Source organism: Plectropomus leopardus, chromosome 23, assembly GCF_026936395.1.
Source record: "Plectropomus leopardus strain MGB_pleo_1.0 chromosome 23, ASM2693639v1, whole genome shotgun sequence".
In the NCBI taxonomy this organism is placed as follows: Eukaryota; Metazoa; Chordata; class Actinopteri; order Perciformes; family Serranidae; genus Plectropomus; species Plectropomus leopardus.
This window is the reverse complement of record NC_142198.1, coordinates 9,970,576-9,996,636: the sequence shown is the minus strand read 5'-3', so window position 1 is coordinate 9,996,636 and position 26,061 is coordinate 9,970,576. Positions and strand designations below refer to the sequence as shown.

General features: G+C 40.4%; 1 protein-coding gene across 2 annotated transcripts in view; it reads right to left on the bottom strand.

Annotated features, from left to right (window-relative positions):
* The window catches only part of LOC121961924 (ADAMTS-like protein 1), a 106,261-nt gene that overhangs the window by 15,352 nt on the left and 64,848 nt on the right, over positions 1 to 26,061 (bottom strand). The window contains exons 1-13 of one of the 2 annotated variants that reach the window (XM_042512037.2): positions 23,183 to 23,360; positions 19,935 to 20,062; positions 13,612 to 13,657; positions 13,025 to 13,261; positions 11,517 to 11,643; positions 10,209 to 10,283; positions 8,942 to 9,099; positions 5,596 to 5,707; positions 5,281 to 5,419; positions 5,132 to 5,182; positions 4,830 to 5,034; positions 3,304 to 3,451; positions 3,107 to 3,191 (exon numbers count right to left, since the gene is read on the bottom strand). In XM_042512037.2, the coding sequence (XP_042367971.2) occupies positions 3,107 to 3,191; positions 3,304 to 3,451; positions 4,830 to 5,034; positions 5,132 to 5,182; positions 5,281 to 5,419; positions 5,596 to 5,707; positions 8,942 to 9,099; positions 10,209 to 10,283; positions 11,517 to 11,643; positions 13,025 to 13,261; positions 13,612 to 13,657; positions 19,935 to 20,062; positions 23,183 to 23,236 (1,565 nt within the window). In that variant the 5' untranslated portion in view covers positions 23,237 to 23,360. Of the gene's footprint in view, positions 1 to 3,106; positions 3,192 to 3,303; positions 3,452 to 4,829; positions 5,035 to 5,131; positions 5,183 to 5,280; positions 5,420 to 5,595; positions 5,708 to 8,941; positions 9,100 to 10,208; positions 10,284 to 11,516; positions 11,644 to 13,024; positions 13,262 to 13,611; positions 13,658 to 19,934; positions 20,063 to 23,182; positions 23,361 to 26,061 lie in introns of those variants that run through there. The other variant, XM_042512036.2, reaches the window with a different exon arrangement.

Below are 26,061 nucleotides of genomic sequence, written 5' to 3'. Positions count from 1 at the left end.
TAAAGACATTTCATCAGATTTTGCTACCTTCTCTTTGGCACAAGGGTGTGTGTCTGTTTGTTATAGTCTTTATTGTTCTCATTACATCCAGCTTTGCACCTGATGATGAATATGTTGAATACAAAATGGTTAGAGGCAACACAAATGTTTACAACATTCAGCAGCTGTCGTCTTTAGGGCTGAGCTCACCACTGTTTCTTTTGGCAAACACACTTATCAAAACATTATATTACAAACCAATCATTAATACTGAATGCTCTGCCAAACTGACTACACTAAATCACCACTATCACTGACTGAATCAGTAGTTCCTGCATTTGCACTGAAGGACAGAAACAATCATGATGTAATAACTCTGTTGCAGACAGGTTTCCGCTTTTAAATGGTGCTTGTGTAGAGCTAAGGATGTGATCTGTAGTTTTCCACTGACCTTCTCTAAACAGTTCAAACCAGCAATATGATGAAAATTACTACAGACATGCAGACAATCAGCTCAGACGGTCACTGTTATCTGAATGGTGATGCAATTGCTTAGCCTCAAAAAATAACTGAATGAACTACATAAACACTAACTAGGGATGTAAATCACAAGTTTCATTACAATACAAGATTACATCCATTCTTTGGACAACAATTGGATATTGCTGATATCAGATGGTTGCTGACCATTATCTGCCTGGCACTAGGCCACCTGCACTGTGTAATGTTTAGGAAGGAGGTGTCCTCGAACGGAAATAGTGACACAGACATGCCATGGGAATTTCAAAATGAAAAAGGGAATCTTAAAAATGCTGATGGATATTGATATTTTGACTTTACATTTGTTATTGGATGTTGATGTCAGATCGATGTATTGTTACACTCCTATTGTTAACTACAAATCTTTTTAAGTGAAATTAATTAAACAATTTGAATCGGCAAAGTGATTTGTAATTTCCACTACTAAATCATATAGACTCGGTATAATAGAGTAACATGGCGAGCAGAGAGATCTGGGCGCTGGTTAGATTGAGGGAAGTTTACCACAGTTCATTTACACATACTGCCTGTGTTATTATGATAAAAAACAGTCTGTGAAACTAACATTCATCCCGATTGTTCCATTAATTCGTTGCACTCACTGGGATTATAAAACTACCACAATAGTTTCCCACAGCATGCATTATCAGTGTACATTTTTAAAAAAGGTACCCACTACCATGGCAGCCTGCACAAACGTGCAGCATTCTTCTTTGGTTAAGCAGTCTGACCACAACACAAGAGCACCCTGCTGTTTTATAAGATGCCTCAATAAAGAGCTCATAATTACAACAGAGTTGGCTCTTTATGAGTGCTCAAGGACTCCTTGTGTTTTGGACAAACAAATGAATCACCGGCAGTTAGACCTTGGAACACAAGCAACAAAGTCAACAAGCGAACCCACAGAAATGTTTATCTTCACGCGTTGTTGAAGTACATCTGTCGGTTCAAAAACAATCGTGATTTCATTCATGGACGGAAACAACACATTCTTGTGATATCCGCCAAAGCCCCATGTTAATCATATCAATTAAATTTCCATCAATGGAAATATTTTATTTACTCACGGTGGTGGTAAGGGGAATTAAGCACTTTTGGCCGACCTGTGGAACATATATGGGTTTAATTTTTCAAGCATTTGCGCAGCGGTGGCTCGGGGCAGGCATAAGGCCTGGCAATGGAGGTGCAATAAGTCTAACACAAGAATTTCCTTCTTCTTCCTCTCACATCCGTAACCTGGCCCCATATGGTAGGCAGATATTGTTGTTGGCGTGTGAATGACTGCATATTATACACAGATATTTATGTGCTTTTGGAGGGAAGACATGCTTTTTTTTACAATAGAGCAAAATCATATGTTTTGGCGTTTCTCTCTCTCTCCCTCCCACTCTTGCGCTCCAAAGATAAGTCAAAGTAACAGATGTTTTGAACTGGCTAACATGGTCGCTAATGCAAGTCATGCAAGACACTGGGTAGAGTCCAAACATTGTCCATCTTCAGAGGACAGCCTTTATTAGTCAATTGATATGTGGGACAAGAACATCTGGAACATCTGAGGCTTGCTGAGGTAATGCTGGTAGTCAGTGACTGAACAGTCCAAAAAGATGTTTTTCCTCTTTCACCTTCAGCTTCCCCTTTTACCTTAAGTGACCTCATGCACCATGTTCATTATTATTGCATCTTCACTGATGCAAAACATTAAACATCAAACTTCTTCTTTTCTAATTTTGTCCAAATCGTCTTGCCACTTTCAGAGAAACTTTTGCCGAACCTGGGAAGAGACATGCACTCAAACGGGTGCATATTTTGACCAGTGCAAGAAAAAAATGAGGGCTACAGCCGTACATTTTGACTCAAAATTCTTGTAAATGGCTGTTGACATGAACAAAACCACGATACTGTGATGGTTTCATGGCAGCATTGAGCCCTGTCTACTTCAATTACACCTCCAGGTAAATCCTAAACTCTGGGTTGTGAAAACTGTTGTTGAAACTCTGCGTCTGGGACCTGACTTTTGCTTCTTTACCCCTGCAGAGGGACACTGATTCTTTTTCCAGGTTATGCAGCTTAAAAGTTATTTATAGCTTTAGCAAGTGCTTTCTCATAACTTATTTATGGTATAAGGCCCAATTACCTGTGATGGTTTCAACAGAACATTCACCTCCGGCAGTAAATTGCAGTTATAATGTTGTAGAGTGTCAGTAAATAGTAGAATTTAGGGCGGCCCACTAAAACTAGAAGATTCGAATCATCAGTCGAAGACATACAGCCCTATGCTGTATGTTATCCCCTCTCTCTCCCCCTTTCATGCTGCATCTATCCTATCAAATAAAGGCATAAAAAGCCCAAAATTATCTTAGAAAGGAATTAATAGTAAAATATTCATGTTAATCGGCCAAATCTAATTTGACTGACATCATTTTTAGTCTGGTACAACCCTAGCAGAATTACATATTTGAAGTTTGGATTGCAGTTCTTACTGGTTTTAATAGAAGTAAGCAGCAAAAAGAGATATTTTAAACTCACTGCAATCTCATTGATATCCTTTTTTGTGCACATGGTGCAAATGTGAGTTTCTCATACTCACGTTGGGTCCTCAGTAACGCTGATCTCCTCCTCCAGCTCTATGGCTTGCTTATGCCACACAGGTTTTGCCTCAACTGGCAGCGAATCTAGAGCAAAACACCCAGAAAAGACAAAGATTGAACATCACAAGATACATTTCATTTTAGAAATAAGTAATAAGTACAGGCATGGTGGCCAAAACATGACAATCTGACTCACCTATGGACTTATAACAGGGCACAGTCACCAGGCACTCCTCCTTGATGTGGGGTTTGGTGGTGGGGTTACAACCTCCAGCATGGAGTCCTCTGTGATCGATGCATAACACCACCCTGTAGCGCAGACCCTGACCACAGGTCACTGTGCACTGGTGGTGACAGGACATTTCAGGAGACACAGTCTGTATGTTACTGATTAACTGATGATTTTTTCCCACACAGTTATGCTAATGTGTTACTCTTATGGTTACATCTCTTTGCTTGTGTTTGACAGAAAGCCCATGACTTGAGGGAAGTAAAGAAAGAGACCTTCCAAAATCCCTGCAGCTCTCTGCTCAGGAGTGAACTTTGTGCATCCGCTGCCAAAAAAAGCATTTAAAGGCAAGTTCACAAGGAAGAATGTGCTAGGTAAACAGCATCCCAGGTTTTTAGAGGGCCACAAATTTGACTCCCTGGGCCTCTGCTTGCACCTCTATAACTGGTAAGGTTGAAAAATCCCTACAAGGAAGTTGTATGGGATATTTATGGTTAATTTAAGAGCAACTTTGTCAAATAAGTAAGCTGACCAGAAGTGTTAGATGATCCAGGTGCACCATCCTGACGATGAGATTTTTGCAGAAAAAAAGGTTTAAAGGCATAGTTTGGATTTTTAAAGTGGGGCTGTATGAGGTACATATCCACAGTTAGCAGACGTCAGTCGGCACGCCCCAAGTTTGCAGAAACAGGCTGGAGTTTTGCCATGAAAAGTAAGCAATGTACTGCTAATGAGGAGTCCTGTGCACAGGAACTGCTGGTCTACCATGTCCGCAAACAGTGATTCTGTTATTCTGATACTGATTTTATACGTGGGAGTTTTTCAGGAGGCTAAAATTCATTTTGCTGCTTACACAGCAGTACTTTGCTTATCTTCTGTGTTGGTACTCCTGCTGCTTCTCTAAACTGTGGGCATGTCCACAGACATCTACTGTAGGTAACACACTGACTATGGAGAAGTACCCCATACAAACCCACTTCAAAAGATCTGAACTATCCCTTTAAGAACTTCATATGTACTTCGTGGTTTTAATAAAAATCTTGTATGTTTTAGATAGTGTGTTCTACAGTGCTACCAAATCATACAGCTAAGTTATGTTCCTGTCATGCTGAAAATGCTGATAGATGTCTGAGGAGACAACAAATCACAGGTCAGGCTGTCTGCTGAGTATGTTTTTGTTTCTCTCTACTAGACAATTCATCATGCATTTTTATTCTTTTAAGTTCACAGGTTAATAAAGACCTACTGTATTGACTCACACACTCAACGGACAAATTTGCTAATATTTGACAGCCTAAGTGGTAACAGCTACAGAACACAAAGACTATAGATACAATTGGTTACCTGGCATTGTTAGGTTTTTTTGATGCTTTACAGTGCCTCCCTGAAGAACAATGTAGCCTTTAAACTTCATTTTCTGCACTTTGTCATTGTATTTACATTGTGTAGAAATAATAACCACTATGAACCAATAAAAAGAAAAGGGCACCTACGGGTGACCACTCCTGTGCCAGCCAAGTGGGGCAGTCGAAGGTGTTGCAGGGCTGCAGGATTGCTGTTTTGGGGGAGTAGAGACACTTCCATTCCTCAGTGGCAGTGATGGTACCCTGCATGTCTTCCTCCACGCAGGACACTGAGCGACTCTGGATGCCTCCGCCGCAGGAGGTTGAGCAGGCGGTCCACGGACTGCTCTCCCACCTGACATCATAAAAACGTAAGTCATGAAGTCACTCATAGAGATTGGCAAATGTCAGAAATTGTATTGTTGTGTCACCACAGAGTTGTGAGTACATACCGAGGCAGGGGGTGGTAGAGGTCATATGGCATTATTTGTTTGTAGCCGTCACTGAAAGGCAGAATGAATTAAGGAAATGAGGATTTTGGATTACCGGCTGTTGACAGATCATTAACATGGACTTAAAGTTAACTATTTCTGTCTCTTACCTGGCCAGGCAGGGTTCCATGTTGCACTCCTGAAGTTTGGGCTTAGGTTTGACATTCTCTGGGTAATAATGGCAATACTGATCCACAACCACCCGGCCACTCCGAAGGTCAAAGCACTCTGCTGAGGTCAGCTGGTACCCTGCAGACAAAGAAATGTCAACACCCCCACCAAGAAAATGCAAAAATTGACATAATAATTTAATATTAAGCATTTATCAGATATTTTATCATTTATCTGCTATAGGAAAGAAATTTTCAGCATCACAGCTAATGTAGCACTTAGTCCACATCACCAGCAATAAACTCCATGCTTACCCCCACCACACGTTACAGAGCAAGGGAAGAAGTCGGTCTCTCTCCACCGGTGGATGATGGGTTGGTAGTAGATGTATTGGACCACACTGTCTGCTCCACTGGCAAACTGCACCTGAGGAAACAGTGTTCAAAAATATTTTTCACTATTTTGTTTCACTGTGAAGAAATTATGCAACTGCAAGGCTTTCATTTTTATTATAGTACGTCTAAAGAATGATGAATGAATGAAGGAATGAACATGACCTATTCCTCATGGGATTATTCAGACACATTAATAAACAACAAACCAAACAATCTGACATGTTAACCCACCATCATCCCCACTGCACGATATATACATGTCAAATGAACATAAACATTATTCAACCACCCACAAATAATACTCCAGGACATATCCCACAATGTAAAAAAGGAGAAAAAAAACAACCATACAAGCACACAAATATACAAAATCACAATTGCACCCCCCCAAGCACAGACACAGTACACAAATCCAAACAAAACAAAATCTACATTTACTTCCACTGGTGCCAAACACTGTATATATGATTTAGCTCATAAACTAACATTCTTCAGTCCAAATAAAACAGAGTCTGAGAAGTTCATCTATCATATGTTACTTTTTTCTCCTATCCAAGGCTTTAGAAAGATATTCAGTAAATGCAAAAATATTATTAGGCAAATTACACTTAACATATCTTTAACATTTGTAATATTTCTTAAATAGACAATAAGTCCTCCATTTTGGCTTTTGCCATATTTCTTCCACCCATGATTGTGTGCACGATTTTCTTCAAGTAACATTGCTCTAGGAATATTTCAGAGACTCATTCATGAATGGTCAATGCAACCAGAATGATCTGAGCAAATACCTTTGGGGAAATATGCCTATTTTCTGACTTGCCAAGAGTTTGTCCCATGTCATTATAGGTTTCTGCCGGGTGAGTTAATAAAACATTGTTAGCACCCATCTGCAATTTAAACCCCAGCGAGTTTTAGTTAAACTGAACCCGTTTTAAACTGCAGCTAAGTTAGCCAGATGCTAAGAGACATAGCAGCAGCCTCCATTATCAGATACACTCTCAAGGTTTGTTGGTGTAGATTTGCCTCTCCACCCTCTAGTGGCCAGTGTAGCTACCATATGCAATTGGGGAAATAAAATGTAATTTCACAAAATAACATGGAAAAAAGGTGCACACTCTACATCGCAATTGAGAAACTTTCCAGGTGCACGACTCAAAAAAGCACTGTATGAAAAAACTGACCAGCAGCACACATAAATGTCCTTTTTAGATGCTAATAATTCTGGGCCTGTTACAGCAACACGGTGAACACGTTTCAACCAACAGTCTTTATCAGAGTCGTCACAAAATAAAAAATAAACTCCCAGCCATTCGTTGTCTGATCAATAAACTAATATTTCCTCAACTTTTCTCAAGCACTCATCAGGACCAAACCTGCCCATATAGTCTAGACAGGGATAATTGTTGCTTGAAGGGCGGAGGGAAGGAAACTTAGACCATGCTGAATACAGATATATAGACTACAAATACCACGTTAAACAAAGTTTTCAATCTGGTGTTTTTAAAAGTTCCTTGTATAAAAATGACTGACGTTATAGTGAGATAAGATAATCCTTTATCAGTCCCATAGGGGGAAATTTGCTAAATTAGCTTTGTTCACTGACAGTGGCAAAAAAATAACTAAAAGATACTGGAATCTTTTAAGAGATGTTATTTTTCACACACAGGATTTGAAGGAATTTGACCTTAAATAACCTGAAATGTGAGTTTTTTAACATTCAAAGGTTGAACCCAGCTTCCAGCAGGCATATCATAGGAAGTGATAAATCATTTACTGAATGAGAGTAGACACACTCTCAGTGCTTTGCTTAGATAAGATGAAGAATACAGACTGTATTTTTTAGAAATTAGACCATGTGTGTCACATGTGTAGTGTTCTGTTGGTCTTTTTGTTGATGACATTTTGCAAAGTATCATTAATATTTTACCATTTTTTTTCTCTAACCTCTCGCCTTGACCATATTGAAGAAATGTCCGAAGTCAGATTATACCTACAACACATATAAATCAAACTCCACTCATTCACATTCATGTGTTTACAGTGGAGAGACTGTCTGGCAACTTTTTAATATGATTTTCCATTTGTCCAAACTTTTTCCAGGGCTGCGATATGAATTGGCCGTCCGCCTCGTCACAGATTAGAAAATTATGCATTTATAGCTTCTCAGATTTCTGTCTCCTGGATTCCTATTTATTGTCCAATTCTGGCTTGAGTGTTTATGAGGGGGGAAGTTTTTGCAGGCGTTTCCCAGTCCGCCGCCTGCACAACTTTTGTGACTCTGTGACTGTAAGTATGTGTGTGTATGTATTTAATGCATATACACAAACACACAAAGTCAGCATTGTAAAAACAAAATCTTATGCTTTACTAGTGATTTTATGTTGTGTTATGTTAAGAAATGCTGTACGTAAAACATGAATTGCAACAGTTCTTCAAGGCTCAACATTCCTCTATTAATCATGCACACATTTCATAAACTTGAGATGAGGAAAACAGATGAGTAGGGTGAAAATTCTCTGTGGGATTGTCACTTAAAAAAACTTATTTCACATTACATACAGTGAACTGAGCTATTTATAAGTGGAAAATATTGATTAGTGCAACTTTAAGAGTTCAATGTGTTAGGGAGAATTTGAACATTTGGATTTGCACAAAACAAGGCCTTAAAGAGGCATATGCTGCCTCCTAGGCAAAAATTGTGATCTATAAAAGCAAACTTTATGAGTTACTGAGGAATGTGCACACCTGTACAGAAATGCTGACCCATGTGTACGAACATTTTGGAGATAGGAGAAATTGCTGACACAGATAGTAAGGAATCATTACATATATAATGATTGGGGTTTCCCACACATCCATAAATTTGTGGCACCCTGCCACGATCCAACATCTGCCGTCAAGTATTGATTTTACATTTTTGGAGCTGGAACGTTCACTAGGAGCACTGTTTGTATATATACATTTGGGTAAATGCATTGCACCACCTTTCTGGAACACAAAGTGTACTCTGGGCACAGAGTAGCAAAAGGCACAGTGAAAGTGAAACATAATTGTTAATTGCGCTGTCTCTAAAAGTTTGCATTCACTCCCCCTCCATCGATCTGATCAGCTCTGACCGATCAATTATCCACCCAATGACTTAAACTCCTCAAACTGCTGCTGAGGAAAAAAATAATTTCAGGTGAAAAAACACAAATTATATTATATATATATTATATTATATTTCTGCAAATATAACCCCCTAAATCCTACAAGCTCTTACTTTGACTGTGAAGTCGGCTCCCAGTGGCCCAGTGATTCTCAGGATCTCCTTATCTGAAAGTTTCTGGTAGTCCAAGGTGGTGTTCTCCAGGTGATACTGCCCAGATGTATCAAAGAACAGCTCATCTTTTACCCCTTGTAGAGTCTTACTCTCCACGTCTAAAGAAGAAACAAAGTTGATGGCTTGAGCAACACATCAGAGTCACAATATACACTAGGTATATAGGTATGGTCACTGACTATAACAAAATTCACTGTGATAGTGTTACTTTAGTTTGATAATCATCATTTCTTGTCAAGTTTTTCACCATTACTGAGTTTTTTTTTTTTTGTTTTTTTTTTTTTAAAGGAAAGAGCAAACAAAGCGAAGTTCAATTGAAATAATGAGAAACTCAAAAAATGACTCTTGTTTATTACAAAGCCTTTGACACAGGCCTGCAGTCAGATCGAGTTACATAAAGAACGCAGACTGGCTGCAGTGGTTGTGGGCCCAGAGACTCACTTTGGCACTGCCAGGAGGCTCATGTGGGTCTGCGAGCAGGCCAGCACTGCTGTGAGCTCCTCCGCTGTTTGACCTCACTTCAACCCTGGACTAACTGGGTCTTGTGTGATTTCAGCACGGAAATTCAAACACAAGCAGCAGGGAAACGCAGCAACAAGCAGTAACCAGTGGCAGTCATCGTGTGCAGACAGATGGGTATAATTTAAGTGCCCTTGGCCAAAAAGAATGAGGGAAATATTTAATGAAACCTCCGTCCATTCAGAAATGGCTCAGAAAACAATCTGTAAACTAACTGTGCAGTAAAGCTCAGATACAGAGATGGAACATTTCGTTATTGATCCAGTGGGAAGTTTGATGCCAGTACTTTGATATCAGTGACATTTGCTGGACGGCGTACATCTTCTCAGAGCCAGGGCAAATGGGAGACATAAATACCTCTTCTGGTTATTCAGCTCTGAGCTACTTATCTTTTTGAGAGACCCCAAAGTAGAATTAATTTCACAATAAAAGGTTATTTTTACATTGTTATTTGGGTGAGATATTCATTAAAAAGGTCAAACAAGTATAACGCACATAATAAAAAAATTATATTCCTTTTGAATCACAAGTTTTTAAAACATAACATGACCTGCAGTAAAACTCAGAGAGCACATGCAGAACACTTGTGTTTAATGTGAAGGTATCTGGCAATAAAAAACACTGCCAAATACAAATATCATGTTCAACTGTTTTGGATGAAGGGCACCCTGGACCTACCAGGACTTACACAAGTGATCCGGGCCTTTCAGAACCAGACGTACATGACGACTCTTAAATGGAACGGCAACGACTGTGTCCTCAGCTTGAGTGAAACAAATAGACAGGGGGACAAAAATGGCATGCAGTATTGATCAATATTTATAGGAAGTCAATATAATTACAACTGGCAATACAAACACGATCAGAACACAGACTGATTGGACTTCAGCTATAGTCAACTGGTGGCTTGCAGACCACAAATAGCCCCCCCCAAGGCTTCCTATCTGGCCCCAGAATATAAATGAAATCATAAAATTTAAGGAGGAAAATATGTGCTCCAGTAAGTATAATATGTAGCATTTTTTTCTTCTTACATTGAAGCAACCCCAAAAGCAACTGAGATGGAAATAATCTTGTTAGGAATGCCTTACCAAACCCTAAATATGTGTGTTTGACCCGCAGGTACTAAAGACATTATGAGTCCATCTGTCAACTTATTATTTCAAGTATCATCAGCTACTAATTATTAATAACTTACAGAGACATTGCATGCGATAGTCCACCTTCTCTCCCCCTCTCTCTGTCAGTCTTTCCCTCTCTCTTACAAACACAAATGCACTGTGGTGCTCAGTCTGTGTCTCTGTCCTTGTTTAGGTCTTTAGTCCTGCATAAATAGGTGGCAGATTGCAGGTAGGGTCGGGTTTGGGCGGTTAATTAACCCATATATTTGCTGGTTGTAAGATTGGATCGGCAGGATGAAACCAATCTTTTAAAAGTGAAACGAAGCTTGTGCCATATCATTATGCAAGAATAGGAGCAAACTTATAGCTCTCATCTAAAATTTTGTTTTACAATTTTCTCAGCACGCTCTTATTAACCAATTGCTTTTATTTTTTTCACCTACTCTTTTTTCTCATTTATTTTCATCTACTTTTGATCTATCATTAAAATTAGTTTATTATTTTACTAATTAAATATTATTAATTAAATTATTAATTAAATTATCAAACAATGTTAATAATTTAATCAATAACTGATTATAATGATTTGATCTAAATACTTTTTTGAGAGTCTGGCCCCCACAGTGTCTACCTAGAAAATATCTGGCCCGTGGACAATGTTGTTGATAACCTCTGCATAAGACCCTCCCTGCCTTGTAAACACCTGTCTCTGTCTCTTTAAAGTCCCCAACTTCTAATGCAGACAGTTGAAGTCTTTTTGATCCATATGAAAATAACTCTGATCACAATTCAACAACATTTTAGAGGGTCACTTTCTCAGACTTGACAAAATTATTGCATTTGAATCGAACAAATAAAAAATTCATCTTCTTTACTTTTTCCTGAAGCATGCTGGGATTTGTAGTGTCCTCGCACCAGTCTGCAGGATGAGCCATCTCCATTACACACACCGCAGTTGTCCTCCTTGGCTGTGCTCCCCAATTCATGATCACAACCTACAATCTGTAATATATGGACAAATTCATAATACATAAATACTGTAAAAAAAAAAAAAACATTACCAACACTTGTAAAACAACCTAATTTCTCATCTTCAGCTTTTAAATAAACTCTAACTAACATGCTCTGAAAAAAATAGAAGAAATACTAAGAAAAATGGGTAAAGTCCAAGTAAAAGTACTCTTCTCTGTTCTGGTAGAGCTTTAAAATTGTATTTATTCAAGAAAATATCTTCCTTTATACCATGTACATTTATAAGATAGCATAAAACATCCCCTTTTGGTTTGATCATGTTTTTTTTACAAAACTGTTCCCCAATGTATTCTATCAAACATTATCTGCAACCATCCGTAGTTGATTGATGGAGTTTTTCAGAATGTCTGTTGGTGAAACAAAACCAAAACCACAGTGTGATTTAAGCACGATGAGAGAGTGCATTCATATATCCCTGTGTGTCTCTGCACACACACAACGCCTTGGCACGTAATTTCATTCAACCGGGAAAAAAATGCATCGTAAACTATTTCCTAGACTGTCAATCAAAAAGCCCAATCTCAAATATTACTCTCATTGGGGATTCATTTGTAATGCAGATGGCATGATGTTTGCATTGTAACTCAACCTACTGCTTACAGGTTTCTTTGATTTATTTACTTTTTGGCTCTTGCATCCCAATGCACTGTCATGCCATAACTTGCGAGCCAGTAAACATATCGTTATGTTGACACAAATTGCCATTTACATGCTTATATGGTCATAATTTGACAAGATTTTCTCAAAATTGCAGATTTTGGGTCAGCTGAGGTTTAGAGTTTGGGGCAAAATATGTGTTTGTTTGTTTTAGTTAGCTGCCATTTGTATCTTGAACTGTAAATCCTTCAAATTCATTTATATAAAAATCTAAACATGTCATTATCTCATGAAAGATGTCTCAAATTTAATTTTCTCAGTGGATAGTATCTGCTAAATCAGATTTTTTTTTGTTTTGTTGAAAGCTTTTAATCTATCAAGCTGCATAAATACTTTAAATGCATTGCATATTTGTCCTATTGTCCTCAAAGACTGCCTCCAATTTCATCTAAGCCTGTGGCCGTTCACAACACACTCGCATGAGACGGGACTCTGGAAGACACACATTCCAGATTTTCTTAATAACAACTGATCAAAATCACATTCATTGGTTTCCGAGAAGTCTAGAGACCCCGAAACTGTGCAAATGTCCTAACACTGAAACACAAAGCTAAAGTAGTATGTTACTTCTCTATTTTGTCTCCACAATGTTGTGATTCTACAAGTCTTATTTGGCTTCTTGTGATAGAAAAAAATCAAAATAAATTCATATGAATTCCTCAATGTCTGAAAACAAACTGAATCGTTCTCCTACCTGGCAGACCCCACTGATACACATGTCCAAGGATTCAGTGTAACAGCGTGTCCCGTCCAGCACCTTGGGCGCCAGCTCCACTACGAGGCCCGAGCCCTTGGCTTTGCACTTTAGAGCGCAGGGGTTGTCTGGGTCGTTGTACACAGGCAGCCACTCGTGGTACTGACCCTGGTATTGCACGTCTGCATGAGCTGAACACTGCTGGGCACGGAAATCACCGGCATCTGGAGGGCAATCCTGACGGTAAGAAAAATGTTTAGTCAGTTTTTATAATTACTGCAAAGCATATCATGACTGTAAATTTGTATGTGGGAAGAGAAGATTTCCCATAGGTCTTGGTCAAAGGATGCTTGAGAGTGTGACTGTTGAATGTCAACATGGTGATCATCATATTAAACTTCTCACTTTCTCTCAAACAACAGGATCCTAGATCACTAAATTACACCCCTTAACCATAAATCATGGTCATATTTCCACAGTTCCACCACACTGGGTTCTCATACACAATTTGCTTAGTTCATTTAAATAAAAACCACCTGAAAGCTTCGTTGACATCCATTACATAAAGACGAGTTTGTCGAACTTACCACATTACTGCATGTGCGATATTTGATATTCTGCCCTTCGCAGGTCCTGCAGGAGAAAGAATGAACATGTGGGTTAACAGGCTTTGGGGGTAATTGATGAAACAAACCACAATCCACACCAATCATCTTCGCCCGAGGCAGCTGGTATTCCAAACATGGACTCTTGTCATTTTTTGAATTGCTGAGCGGCGACTGGAATCCTACTGTGATGATGTGGCAGCCCACAAACATGAGCTCTGTGGTGTGTTTGCAATGAATTAACAGTCTTATTCACACAGTGTGATTATTCATAAAGACAAGGGCATATGTTTGGACATGATGGAGCGAAAAAGTGTTTCCTGTATCTATGTCAACCTAGCAAATGATAAATTATGATTGGTGTCAATCTAACATAGCCTACATGTAACAGAAATGAGGGAAAAAAATATTTAAACAAATCATTGCCTTATAAGCTGACAGTACCGCACATACAGTAGCAAAGCAGACACTATAAGGCCCTTCGAGCTGTGTCTGCTGAAAAGATTGGAGCGGTTTGGATCATAAGTCTCTGCATGATAATCTGTAGTGTCTTTGCCCAAATTATTCCACTAAACACTTAATGAAAAAAATTAGGATTCCTTTATGCTTTGATGCTGAGTGATGATAAACCATTGATGGTGGCTATGATAGGCCAATTATTCAAGACCCCAGTGGAAACTAATCAAAGGATATTCTTTTGAGTTTGGGAACTTAAGAGGAATTCCAGTGTCATCAGCCCTTACCTAATCTGGAATCATGATTGGAGGCAACATCGCAGAGTTTGGACTCATGAGTGAACGAGAGCTTGAGGATTTTTACAATATTATTCCAGAGCGCGGAGGGGGGGGGATGTGAAGTGTGTGGCATGGCAAGATCATTAGACCCTGTGACGTATCCAGACAGTCCCCTCTGCCAAGCCAAACAGCAGGTCATGGGGCTTGGACCCAAACAAGAGACTTTCAAAGAGTCGAGAGACAGGTAGAAAAGATCTGGATCAGTGGGACGAGCAATATATAAAGTCAACGATAAAAGGCAAAGGGAATAAAATGAATTTCCCTTTTCATTTCCTCTTAACTTTGGAAGCTACAAAGTGGAGACTAAGCAGAAGTAGGGCTGGGACGAAGGATTCATCGAGGCGTCATCATGGGCTAGTGAAAAACGACAACAGCACATAACACATAACTCACAGACTATAACCCTGCTCTTTTCTGCCAAATATACACAAAAGACACAACTATGGAGAATTTGCTCATCAGTTTACTACACACAAGACGGCACATAGTAAAAAACTACGCTCTAAGCGTGCCAATAACCTCATGCTCAGACAAGAACTAAAATCTATTGTAACCATGAAAAATTCATAGCAATAACTTCTTAAAATATTGGATATGCAGTCCGATTTGCTTGGCCCATAATGTCCATATACATGTCATCAACTCGTCTGGCTGTATTGAAAGTAATTGCAACCAGGGCTCTATAACCTTTGCCATAATATTGATACACTTGAGTTTGTAATGGCTAAAGTATGTCTCTTGCTGTGAGCTCTGCAATTGATCAGTTTAGGAAATGGAGAGCAGTCAGGCCATCAAAGAAGGGTAACATGAAGTTGAGAAGGATGGAAAAAAATCAGAAAAGAACACTACTTCTTTCTTTTGTCTTCTAGTCAGTCAGTTCAACATATTTTACTGCCCTCAAATGGGGTTGTGTTTACCATGTTCAAGAGAAGAATCCATAGGAATGCAACCCTCTCACGGTATTCACTATATCCTAAGTGGCAGTTTTCTAAAAGCTCCCGAGTTCATGAGTTGAAATGTGTTTATTGACATTTTTAGAACTGGCAGAGGCCATGGGAGTTTGTTTTTTGGTGGCTGTTAAGTCCATACATTAGAATTTTAGTCTTGTTGAGTTTTTTCATAATTTTACAATATGGAAAATGATGATATTCCCAGTGGCCTCATCTTTTCTCTCTGTCAATGTGCCTTTACAATTCCTGAATTACATTACCCGCTTGCTAAATTGTGAGCCTCAGTGGCCTCTATAGACGCCATTGCCTCACAGCAGTGTTCTCATGACTTAACCACTTGAATGCCAAGCATATCATGTGCATGACTTCCCATGTCGTCACCTCAAGCTTACAAGTTCCATTTAAAGGCAGCGTTATGTCCATAGCGAGATGTCTTGGCAACTATTAGCCCAGATCATCACGAAATTTGGAACATCTGTCCACTGTGTCCAGAGGATGAATTCTAAGAGCTATATTGATCAACTGATTTTTCATCTTGTGCCACCAGCATGTCAAAGTTTTTACTTATCCAATGAAATATCTCCACATTTACAAGATGGATTGGAACAAAATGTTGGAATTTGTACAGACATTCATGGATCCCAGATGACATATCCAAATGATTTTCTAGATCAGATGGTTTTGAGTGAAATATCACTTCATGGAGTGAAAGTTGGCATAGACATATCCTTCTAAAGTTGAATGTGAAAACTTTGATGATCCCTTAACTTTGCTTATATCCCCCATCATCAGGTGAACATTTTAATTAAGTTCCTTTAATGTGTTTTTTTTTCTCTGCCTCTCCTGATTTTTGAATTTCTAGATTTTAAAATGTGGATCCACAATGAGTTTGGATTCCACATAATCTATAAACAGATGGTTGTTGTTGATTCTGGCACGACGAGGCCTTAGTAGCCTTGCGGAGAAGCTGTTTTTTTTTTAGCACAGCACAAGCCACGCAGAAGGTGGTCCCCGATTCTGTAAAGCAGGAGACATAATCAAGGTGCCATGCCCAACTTAATTAAAGCAACTTAAACGGTCATTCCTTTGGTGAAAATTCACTTTTAACTACCACACCATTTAATGATAGACTTTAAACACAGCTATGGCATGCTTTTAGTGAAATCCCGAAATGCCACAGTCATTAAATGCCACTGCCTGTAAATTCTGCAAATCAGTGACCCTATAAAGAGTAAAAACAATCAGTGTCAGTGGTGAGAAGTTATTTGCAACACGTTTATACTTGGTCCTAACCTTCGCCCAGGACTTTATTTCCTGATGATGGAAGCTTATCAATGGGGTGCATGACTCTTTCAATTATTTAAAGTCAAAATAAAGTCAAGACTGGCCTCTTTTTACAAAAATAAATGACAAAAAAGGGTAATCTGAAGTTTTTGCCAACCACAAGCCTCATAAAAAATGGAGCAGTGCTTTCTCTTGCCATGACACCCAATCCATATGTCCACACTTGCTTCAAATGCTGTTGTTAATAATGGAGATTGTGATCAAGTGAAGTGTGTTGAGTGGGTGGAACTAATGAGGGCCAGGCGATCTGTGTTTAGTCTGTACTTCGCATGTGCCCTTTTAGTTGTCTAAGTCTTTTCTGCATTAGCAGTCGGTCCTACGCTTGTGCGTGTGTGTGTGTTTAAAGGTCAGAGAGTTGGAGCCGTATTGGTTTGGAGGGTGTTGCAGGCCCGTTTCCAGCCTCTCTTTCCAAAGAGTCACACACACACACACACACACACACACACACACACACACACACACACAAGGGGCCTTGTGCTGTGCTTTTTAATGACGCCGTTTGATCTGCCACTCGGTCCTCAGCTACTGCTCCCTCGTTCCCACGCAACAGCAGGGTGAGGTGGGATGAGTGGGTCCTACCATTTCCTCAAGAACCTCATACATTACTGCTACAGCCAAAGGACACACCAGTTTGTAAACATGCTCGCCCGAGCATGTACGTCTACACATGCACACACTGCCTACATCCCACATGGAGCTCAAACCCCAAACACCTCTTAACACGTCAATTGCTTTTACAGCCAGTAGCATTCTGAGGTGTGCCTGACCAAAAAAATCTGGGCAAGCGGAGAAAAATAGCTACTGCTGATATCATTAAATGAACTCCTCAAAAAGCCATTGACCTCAATGTTTACAGTGCAGCACACGGGGGGTCTGGCACTTTGGATTTGAGGTTTTGACAGACTTGTGTATTTTAGCCTGGCTTCCCAGCACCAGCGCAGACAGATTCATGGTTATGACACACTGGAAGCAACTTAGAGTACATCTTGGTTGTGACCTCAGGTATGATGTGCCCTGTTTTGTCAGTGTGTCTTTGGACAGTTGTAATGTTTTATGATCTCACTGGCTGCTCCTGTCACTGCTGGAGCTCTCCCTGAAGCCCCAAACAGTGAAACAGAGGTGACTTTGGCAGCAGAGCTAACTGGCTACCTTTACTGAGAGAGCAATACATTTGGGGAACTGTAAAAAAGAGGAATGCAGTGAAGTCACCCTGCAGCTATTTCCCAGTCTATAAATGTGACAACATTTCTATGGAAAACATACCCTCTCATTCCTTCTTTCTCCTATTTTTTTCTCCTGTTCCTCAAATTCATTTGTAATTGACCACTTTTCCCAGTACACTTGGCCACAAGCTTTAATCTGGAAGCCCACAGGGTTAGATTGAAGCCAAACCAACCAGGTGACTTTGGCACCAGGATGAAAGGAGCGAGAGGTCCAAAGTGCAAGTTCCAGTTTGTCCCGAGACTTAAGCCGAGATGATGAGCAGTGGGAATCCAACCAATGTGGCTTCGCTGCTTGCAGAGCCCAAACTCTATCACGGAAAAGAGTTATTAAAAGTGACATATACTTTGGCGACGGACACTGATTTTTATGCTTTGATTTGTGAAGAAACAAGTACAGGCCATTATTGAAAATCAGATCCCTATTGTCACTGATGAATTCAAGATTTAGGCTCCTATGGCCCGTCTAGACAGTTTTAGGAGGTGGATGGGTAAGTGATCTTGGTTGACCCCTCAGGGCTATTTAACAGTCACATTACAGTCAGATGTATTTTGGGCACTCCTATTACAGCCCATGGGAATGGAGCGATTGGTGAGATTTACTCACACTATTAGGGACGCTGTCTGGATTTATTTGGCAGAATGGCTGTGAGCAACAGAAAAAGACTCCCCCTCCCTCCTCCTCCTTCCCACTCTTGAATCTTAAAGCCATGATATGGCACTTTAATGGAAACCAGTCCAACCCCAGTCAGGACTTTGCTCTTTAAAAGGGGAGATTACCTTGAGTAGTGTTTGAACACACGCTTACAAATTGTCCGTGTGATGTTTCCATTTATCTGAGGGTCAGTGAGGCTCTAGCTTGATATTAGACACATTCAATTGACAGAATATCCTCCTCCTTGAATCTCTTGAAACATATTGCACTGCATCATTCTGTGAGAACTGCACTCATAAATGTCAAAGGTTTATGCCTCTGGTTCTCATAAAAGCATTTTTTCAAAGTTTTAGAAGACAATTAGATATGTTACCATTAAAGAAGAATTGCTGGGAATATTTGAGGTGTGGTATAGAAGTGCTGTGCTGTTTGTGTTAAGAGTCAAGGGGGCCTTTTAATTAATTATTCATACATTGTTTATACATTAATAAGATAATTATGGAAGACATTGTTGAGATGAAGTGTAATTTGCTTCTTAAGTAATCTGTGCTTCCCTAGAATGGATGTAAGGCATGTTTCCACCAAGCAGTCTGGTTTGGTTCAGTTCACTTCATTACAGTTATTTTTGCATTTCCACTGAAAAAAAGTTGTGAATGGTTCCAATCACACCACGTCATTCAGTCCTGTTATTTTTGCACCTGTCTGTTGAGGTACATGGCATCCTGATCTGATACTAACAGGTGGAGCTAGAAATACTGCAGTTTACTGCAGTTACTGCAGTACATATTGCACTGTGCAAAAACATGTGCAGCATCTACCCTTTATACATTTAGCAGTGGGGCTGTGCTGCGTGGCTCAAAATTTTGAGTCATTTTTTCTCTGCGACTGGTAACGCAGGGTTGATAAGTGGAGACACGGGGCAATCTGAACAATTTTTGGTTTTGATGTCATCACTCAAAAATCTAAAAGAATAATTTGGATACATTTTTTTGAAGGTAACTTCTCCAAATATTTATTTGTCAAAGTCAAGAGTTAAGTCAGGAACATTGATTGAAACACTCGATGTCACTTGCCCCTACATGCAGGGGAAATCGTCACAGCGTATTGCGTATGGGAAGTATTTGTAATTTCATCTACAGCTGTGTACAAATATGTGTTTAAAGCCCTTTTTATGTTAGTGGACGCTCTAAATATCTCCCAGTGGCACAAAATAAAACTCACTAAGTTCAGCACCACTGAATATAACACTGATCCAAGGGCAAACACTGATAAGCATCACCCATGGTATTGCCAAATACAATGTCAGGCTTCAAGGTAAAAAGTAGTTGAGAGGCGGCCTTACTTGGAACTGAGGCATCGTCTGAGGGAGTATGAGGCGCCTCCTCCGCAGGTTCGGGAGCATTCACTCCATGAGCCCCAGGCGTCCCACAGAGTGTCTCTGTCCTCTTCTGATCGGGCTGTCCGTGAGCTCTACACATCAAGAGAAGAGACATGGCTTGAGAAGAGATGAGGAAGGAAGAGAAGAGTTTGTACACGAGTGATCTATTACAAACATCTTTGAGTAGTTTCCAGTTTGCATTTTCAATATTACTATCTCATTCATTCAGACCAGTGCCATATTGTCTTTATTTCTACCAAGATTCATCAAATATTCACAGGATAAAACTGGGTTAATTATGATCTTTTCTCCCTTTTGCAATGGAAGCAACCTGCATGCATATCCCTCAGCCATGAACTGTGGCTTCCTCCATTTAAGATTATCTTGCAAAGCATGCAAAAATGCCAAAACTGCGAGCTGAGAACCTGAACTGAATTCCAGGAGCTGCTGAAAACAAAACGCAAGTGCATGTGCCAGGATGAGAGCGACCGCAAGGGGAAGTAATCAAAAGCTCTCTGCTTTTGCCCCTTTTGCATATTTCAAATGTCTGAGTCATCCTTTAGATTATGAAAAGTTAGGACTCTCTTAAACTTCGGGGCTTCACTTGTGTATTTCTCTCTCTGTTAATTACATCGTGCTGTATTTGGCAGCAGAGGTAGGGATATTACTGCTGGATCCAAAGTCAACATTATGAGAAGATGAATTTTACGACTGCAAGGACAATCTCAGGTGTAGAGTGACAGCCAAAAAGTAAAGATCTTCTCCACATCTTTATCTTAGGCTCTTTTTATTGCACTTTGCCCTTCAAGGCTTTTTGTATTTTTCAGATTAGATTTGACTGAACTGATTCACCTTGCTCTAAAGAAGGTGTTTATTTATAAGGCTGGCACTGTCATCTGATGAGGATCATCTACTGCTCCATATGAGTTATGTTTCTTTGTCTTGGCTTTACTCAGCAGCCTAGCTCTTCTCAATGCCCTTTGCAGGTCTGACTGAATGAAGTTAAGAGAGCTACATTATGTGCTCAGATGAAGTGAAAGGGAAAATAGATTGCTTTTGCTATCTAGAACAAGGACAGCTTAGCTTAGTGGAGGTATTTAACTCAAAAGCTGCCAACAAGTGGTTCTGTACCTGTTGAATAGATGAAAACCTGGAAATTTAAAAAAATAGACTTGGAACTAACGCTGGGACAAATCATCCACCTCCTACAGCAGCAGGAATGTGGTTGAAAAGACTCAAGGTGCAAACATATTCAACAAAATAATCTGCCATTCAACAGAGGCTCCAATGCCATGAAAAGGAAAAATGGATATAAGAGAAAATTATCATTTCCCACAATAACCTGAACACTTAGGCAGTCTTTCTTGTGTTGTCAAACCATGAAAGATTATTTTAAGATTTTGCAGCTTTTGTGTGCTTCAGACAGCCTCCCACCACAGGATCTTCACACCACGACGGCAGTTTGTGCCTGCATATCCTGCAGAGTTTTTGACAGTGACTTAAAAATCCTGCAGATTAGGAATGCATGTGAGGCTCAACAAGCCCAACTGCCCTGAAAGAGGCAAGAACTTTATGTGTAACACCTGCTCTTACAAAGATTTATGCCCACCAAGCTGACAAATAGCTACACAATGTTGGGATTTTAGAGGAAAAACTCAAGTTATTTTGACCTCTTTGGCCCCTTTCCCTAACAGCATGGCATTGTGCTTCATCTACAAAGATAAATGGATCATGCAGGGGAAAGCAAAGACAAGGTAATAATACCGCCTTGATTATTTTCTTTGGGTCACAGTAGCAAAAACACCCATGCTGTAAGCTGTGGAGCACGGTGGTGGGTTTGCATTATTAAAAGTGTGTGGGGACTGATATAAATGGCTGTCAGTACTGATGACGCCTGAGGAACAGCAGAGGGGGAACGGTGAGAACCTAAACACTCAGCCAACGGAGCATGTGGCCAAACACATCGGCAAACGGCACTACTTTCTGCACAGGCCAACTATTCCAATGTTTGGATCCACGGTAAATAAACACAGGCTGCGCTCTGGGCAGCCGGTTAGCACACCACCTTAATTCTCCTTTGAAAAGCAATCAGTGAATTTTGCACTCAATTACGGCTGGGAGCTGTGTGCTGCAAAGCCAAGACAGCCGAAAGGCATAACAAGGCTGGTGAGGAAAGAGGAGGGGAAGTAGATGAAGGGATGGAGATGAGGAGGTTGTTTGGCTGACTGTGCTGCTATTGTTCTCAATGAAGGCGGAGGAACATGGGGCTCCGCTAGTCGGACGGCTGTCCTGCTGGGATTTGGATCCAATAATCAAAAGGCTCAGATATCCACTTAGAGCCTTCCTAACCCTACATCTCTGCAAGTCCCACCTCTGATTCCTCCAGAGTTTTATTTTCACCATAGCATTTCCACAACAAAGCATGTACATTATGAATAAAAGAGAGCAAACATATGTCTGCAGAGGCCCAGTGGCTGTCACCCATCCAATGTTTTCACATCAAGTGGAAAAGAGGAAATGAGCATATGATAAAAGACCAGTGATCTCCATATTATACATTATTCTGATGGACAGATTCTATTTAAGTCACCTGTCAGCAGCTGGGACTGAGGACATTTTCCTTGAAGATGGAAAAGTCCTCGAGAGAGGAAAGAAACCTGACTCTGGTGCTTTTTTTTTTTTTTTTGCAGACTGTGTCAATATACACACGATGGCCTTTTCAGTCGGCAAGACATACGATATTTGCACATCTGCTGAATCCCTTGCTGTGTGCTCCACGCCGCACGGCACCATGCTCACCATCCTGCCACAAGCGGGGCAGCCACTGTAATGTAACAGGGAGTCCTTACCTTCCTACAAAACAGTTTGCTGACCTGTGCGTGCATGACAAGTCGGCTTTTGTGACTCTGATCAAAAACACAAATGAGGCCATTTCAGCAGGAGTAAATAAGACAAGTCAGGTCACACCTTGTTAAAGCTGCTGCTGAACGGACTTCAGTTTCTGAAGAGTGCATTTCTACTGCAGACAATCCTAAAATACAAATTGTACATGCATACACACTTTTACACAGCAAAGCAATCTGTTAAAAGGCATGCTTTCAAAATGCTTTACTGCACATGACAAGGGGAGTAACGACAAAAGACAAAAACATCACTAATCAAAATTAAGTTTTCCAGGATAAAAATTAAGAAAAAAGTAAACATTACAGTACCAGGATAAGAAGAGCTGTCACCAGTAGCTTGCAAGATAAAAAATCTTGCTCCATGCCTTCTGAAGTGTGTGTGTCAATCACTGTAGCTCTGAGTGTGTGTTTATTTGTGAGTAAAAGTGTGTGATGCCCTGCTCTCAGGGCCACTCTGTGTGTCCTGCTTGCCTGCCGTCTCCTCTCTGACTTGCTCCCGTTCTTCCTCAGGAGTAACTTGGGGAAGGGGAGGGAAGGAGGACTGGGAGTGTGTGTGTGTGTGTGTGTGTGTGTGTGTGTGTGTGTGTTTTTGTGTGCAATGCATGGATGTGGGGGGAGTCATCAGGGTGGGGGGGGGTCGGAGCCCCACGAGCCCTTCAGGTCTGGCACACTGGCCAATCAATAAATGGGCCTCAGTCAAGCGTGCTAGTTCAAACAAGGAGCTGGGCCAGCTGCAACTTCACAACTTCACACATTTGTGTGTGTGTGTGTGTGTGTGTGTGTGTGCGTGCGTGCGTGTGTGTGTGTGGCAGTCATAGAGTAGGAATAATGGCAGACAGACAACAATTGTAAACCAATTTTCTTCCCCCTTTGATTCTTTCCATTTCTTGGTCCGATATCTCAGATTTCTGCCTCTTAAACTCCTCTTTTTTTCCTTTCTGCTTGCCCTTTCTCTCGTTTTATTTTGCTCACGCCGCTGTTTCTCATTTCTTTTTAGCTTTGGACTGCTTTCCTACATCTACTGCCAGCACTCTGTTTTGGAAATGTCAAAGAATTTCAGTCATACTGAGCAAGCTAATCTGCTTGCATGTTTTGGATGTGGGTTTGACAGTGTCGTTTCATGATTACCTTCAGGAAAAGCGTGCACAGATATGCTGACTCCATACATCCTAGCAAAACTGAGACATAGTGTATTAGTGAGCACATGACTTCATGTCCGGCTCCTGACTGTGTGTTTTGCTTTACAAGGAATTACATGTGAGCTCCCCGTGTAAATCAGATGACATAGTCTGGTCACTGAAGCTATCAGGATAGACTTTTCAGACGTGGTGACTTTTTTTCTGTTTCTTTATGAGCTAAAGGTCTACTTCAATAGAGCCTTTCATAACATCTGGCAGTTTAAGCCAGAGAACATTTGCACTGTGGAGGTGGGGAACAAGCCAGGTGTCCCCTGGAGGGACAATACCTCTGGTTTTGGAGAAAAACAACCAATGAGATGGACAGCTCTTGGCGCAGAGGGAATATACTATACACTGAGTAACTTTCCAGTTATAGCTTTTTAAATGGCAAAACAAAGCTGAAACAGAAAAACATATAGGGCCGTCAAAGCTGGTGCCAACCCACTGGTGCCCCTTGATGTGACTAAGGTAGCAGGCTATCATTCAGGCATTCAACCCTGACGTTCCAAAGACAATAACAACTCTGTGCCCTTCAAATCAAGACTTCAAACCTACCTCCCAATCAAACACCAAATCAAAAACCACATAATTGGTATCAATTAAGGTTGCAAGGAATGTGCTGCACCCCAGAGCAAATACTCAGCAACCCTAATCACAACATCAGAGCGGATGTCTCAACACTTAACCTGCACACTTTTTATACTTGAATTATACACGGCAAACCAGTCTTGAAGTCTTAACTTGCTGCTGACAGTATGGGACTTGGCTTGTTTGACTTGGTAGTGGGGGGGATGTCTTTACATTCTGTGAATTGGGGAATTATACACACACACGCACTCAACTATCCACTTAACACCGGTGTACTTTGTGATGCCAGCGGGGAAGGGACGCAGACATGCACACTTTTACGGGCCTCCGCAGAAATTATACCCCTTTGCACCCTTAATCCATAACCTTCTGATATTTGCTTTCAGAAGAAATCCTTCTCATATTTGCAAATGTATGACTACAGAAAATAAACTGTGGCATCGATGATTTGCCCAGAGTTTAAAACCAAACACCCAAGGAGGAAATTAATGTGTTTGACTGACACTCGCTTGGAGCCAGTTCTCTACCACAACACTGCTGGAGGTGTCTCCTCACAGTTTAAACAATAATCCATGAAGACGATGAGGTGAGAAAGAACGATATAGTGCATTGTTATTTTAAACAAGGGTAGCCTTGGATATTAAGTTGCATGAGGGAGGCATGCAAGTGGTTCAGAAGATTTGGGGAACTGATTGTCCAGACGCAGGTACTCACACACACTATTTTTGTAGATCTTGCCATTATTTCAATCAGTTTTGATAACAGTGCACTCCCTAAAGTGACTGTTACAATGTAGGAACAGGGCAAAACCACTTCAACAAAGTTCAGCAGGGCAAGAAAGAGGAACAGGGCAGTCAGACAGATTGTAAACAAGTCAACAGTTTATCTAGATTAGCAAAACCACTTTATTTGGAAGTAAAATAAAGTAAGAAAATATGAAATTAAGTGCACTCAAAATAATAGGCTAACCCCTGCATGCACATAAGGCTAACCCCTTACTGCACAAGTGATCGCTGCAACCTACAAGGAATGGGCATAGATGTATTAAGAGACCAGGATGCAGCATTCAAGGCAGGTCTCTGTTCATTCCTATGAATGTTGCTCAGTGGCACATGAAGCCAAAAAAGCTATTTCCGTGGTATGAAATTACCTGGATGATCATTGTTGCTTCCAAATCACTCGGCCCAAATTAGCAGTTTAGTGCTCCTGTAATTTAAATGGGGATAAAATGATTGAATCTTGTGGCTCTTCTAAACTTTTCAATTGTTACTGGACTGAATGGAATAAAACCAATGTTAAAATGAATTATTTCGTAAGGGCTGTGAGGCTAAAAAAATGTGTCAATGGCATTACAGACATCTCTTTCCTAATGTAAGTCTATGGGAACAAGTCTTTTGGGACCAGTGGCATCACATGACAGAA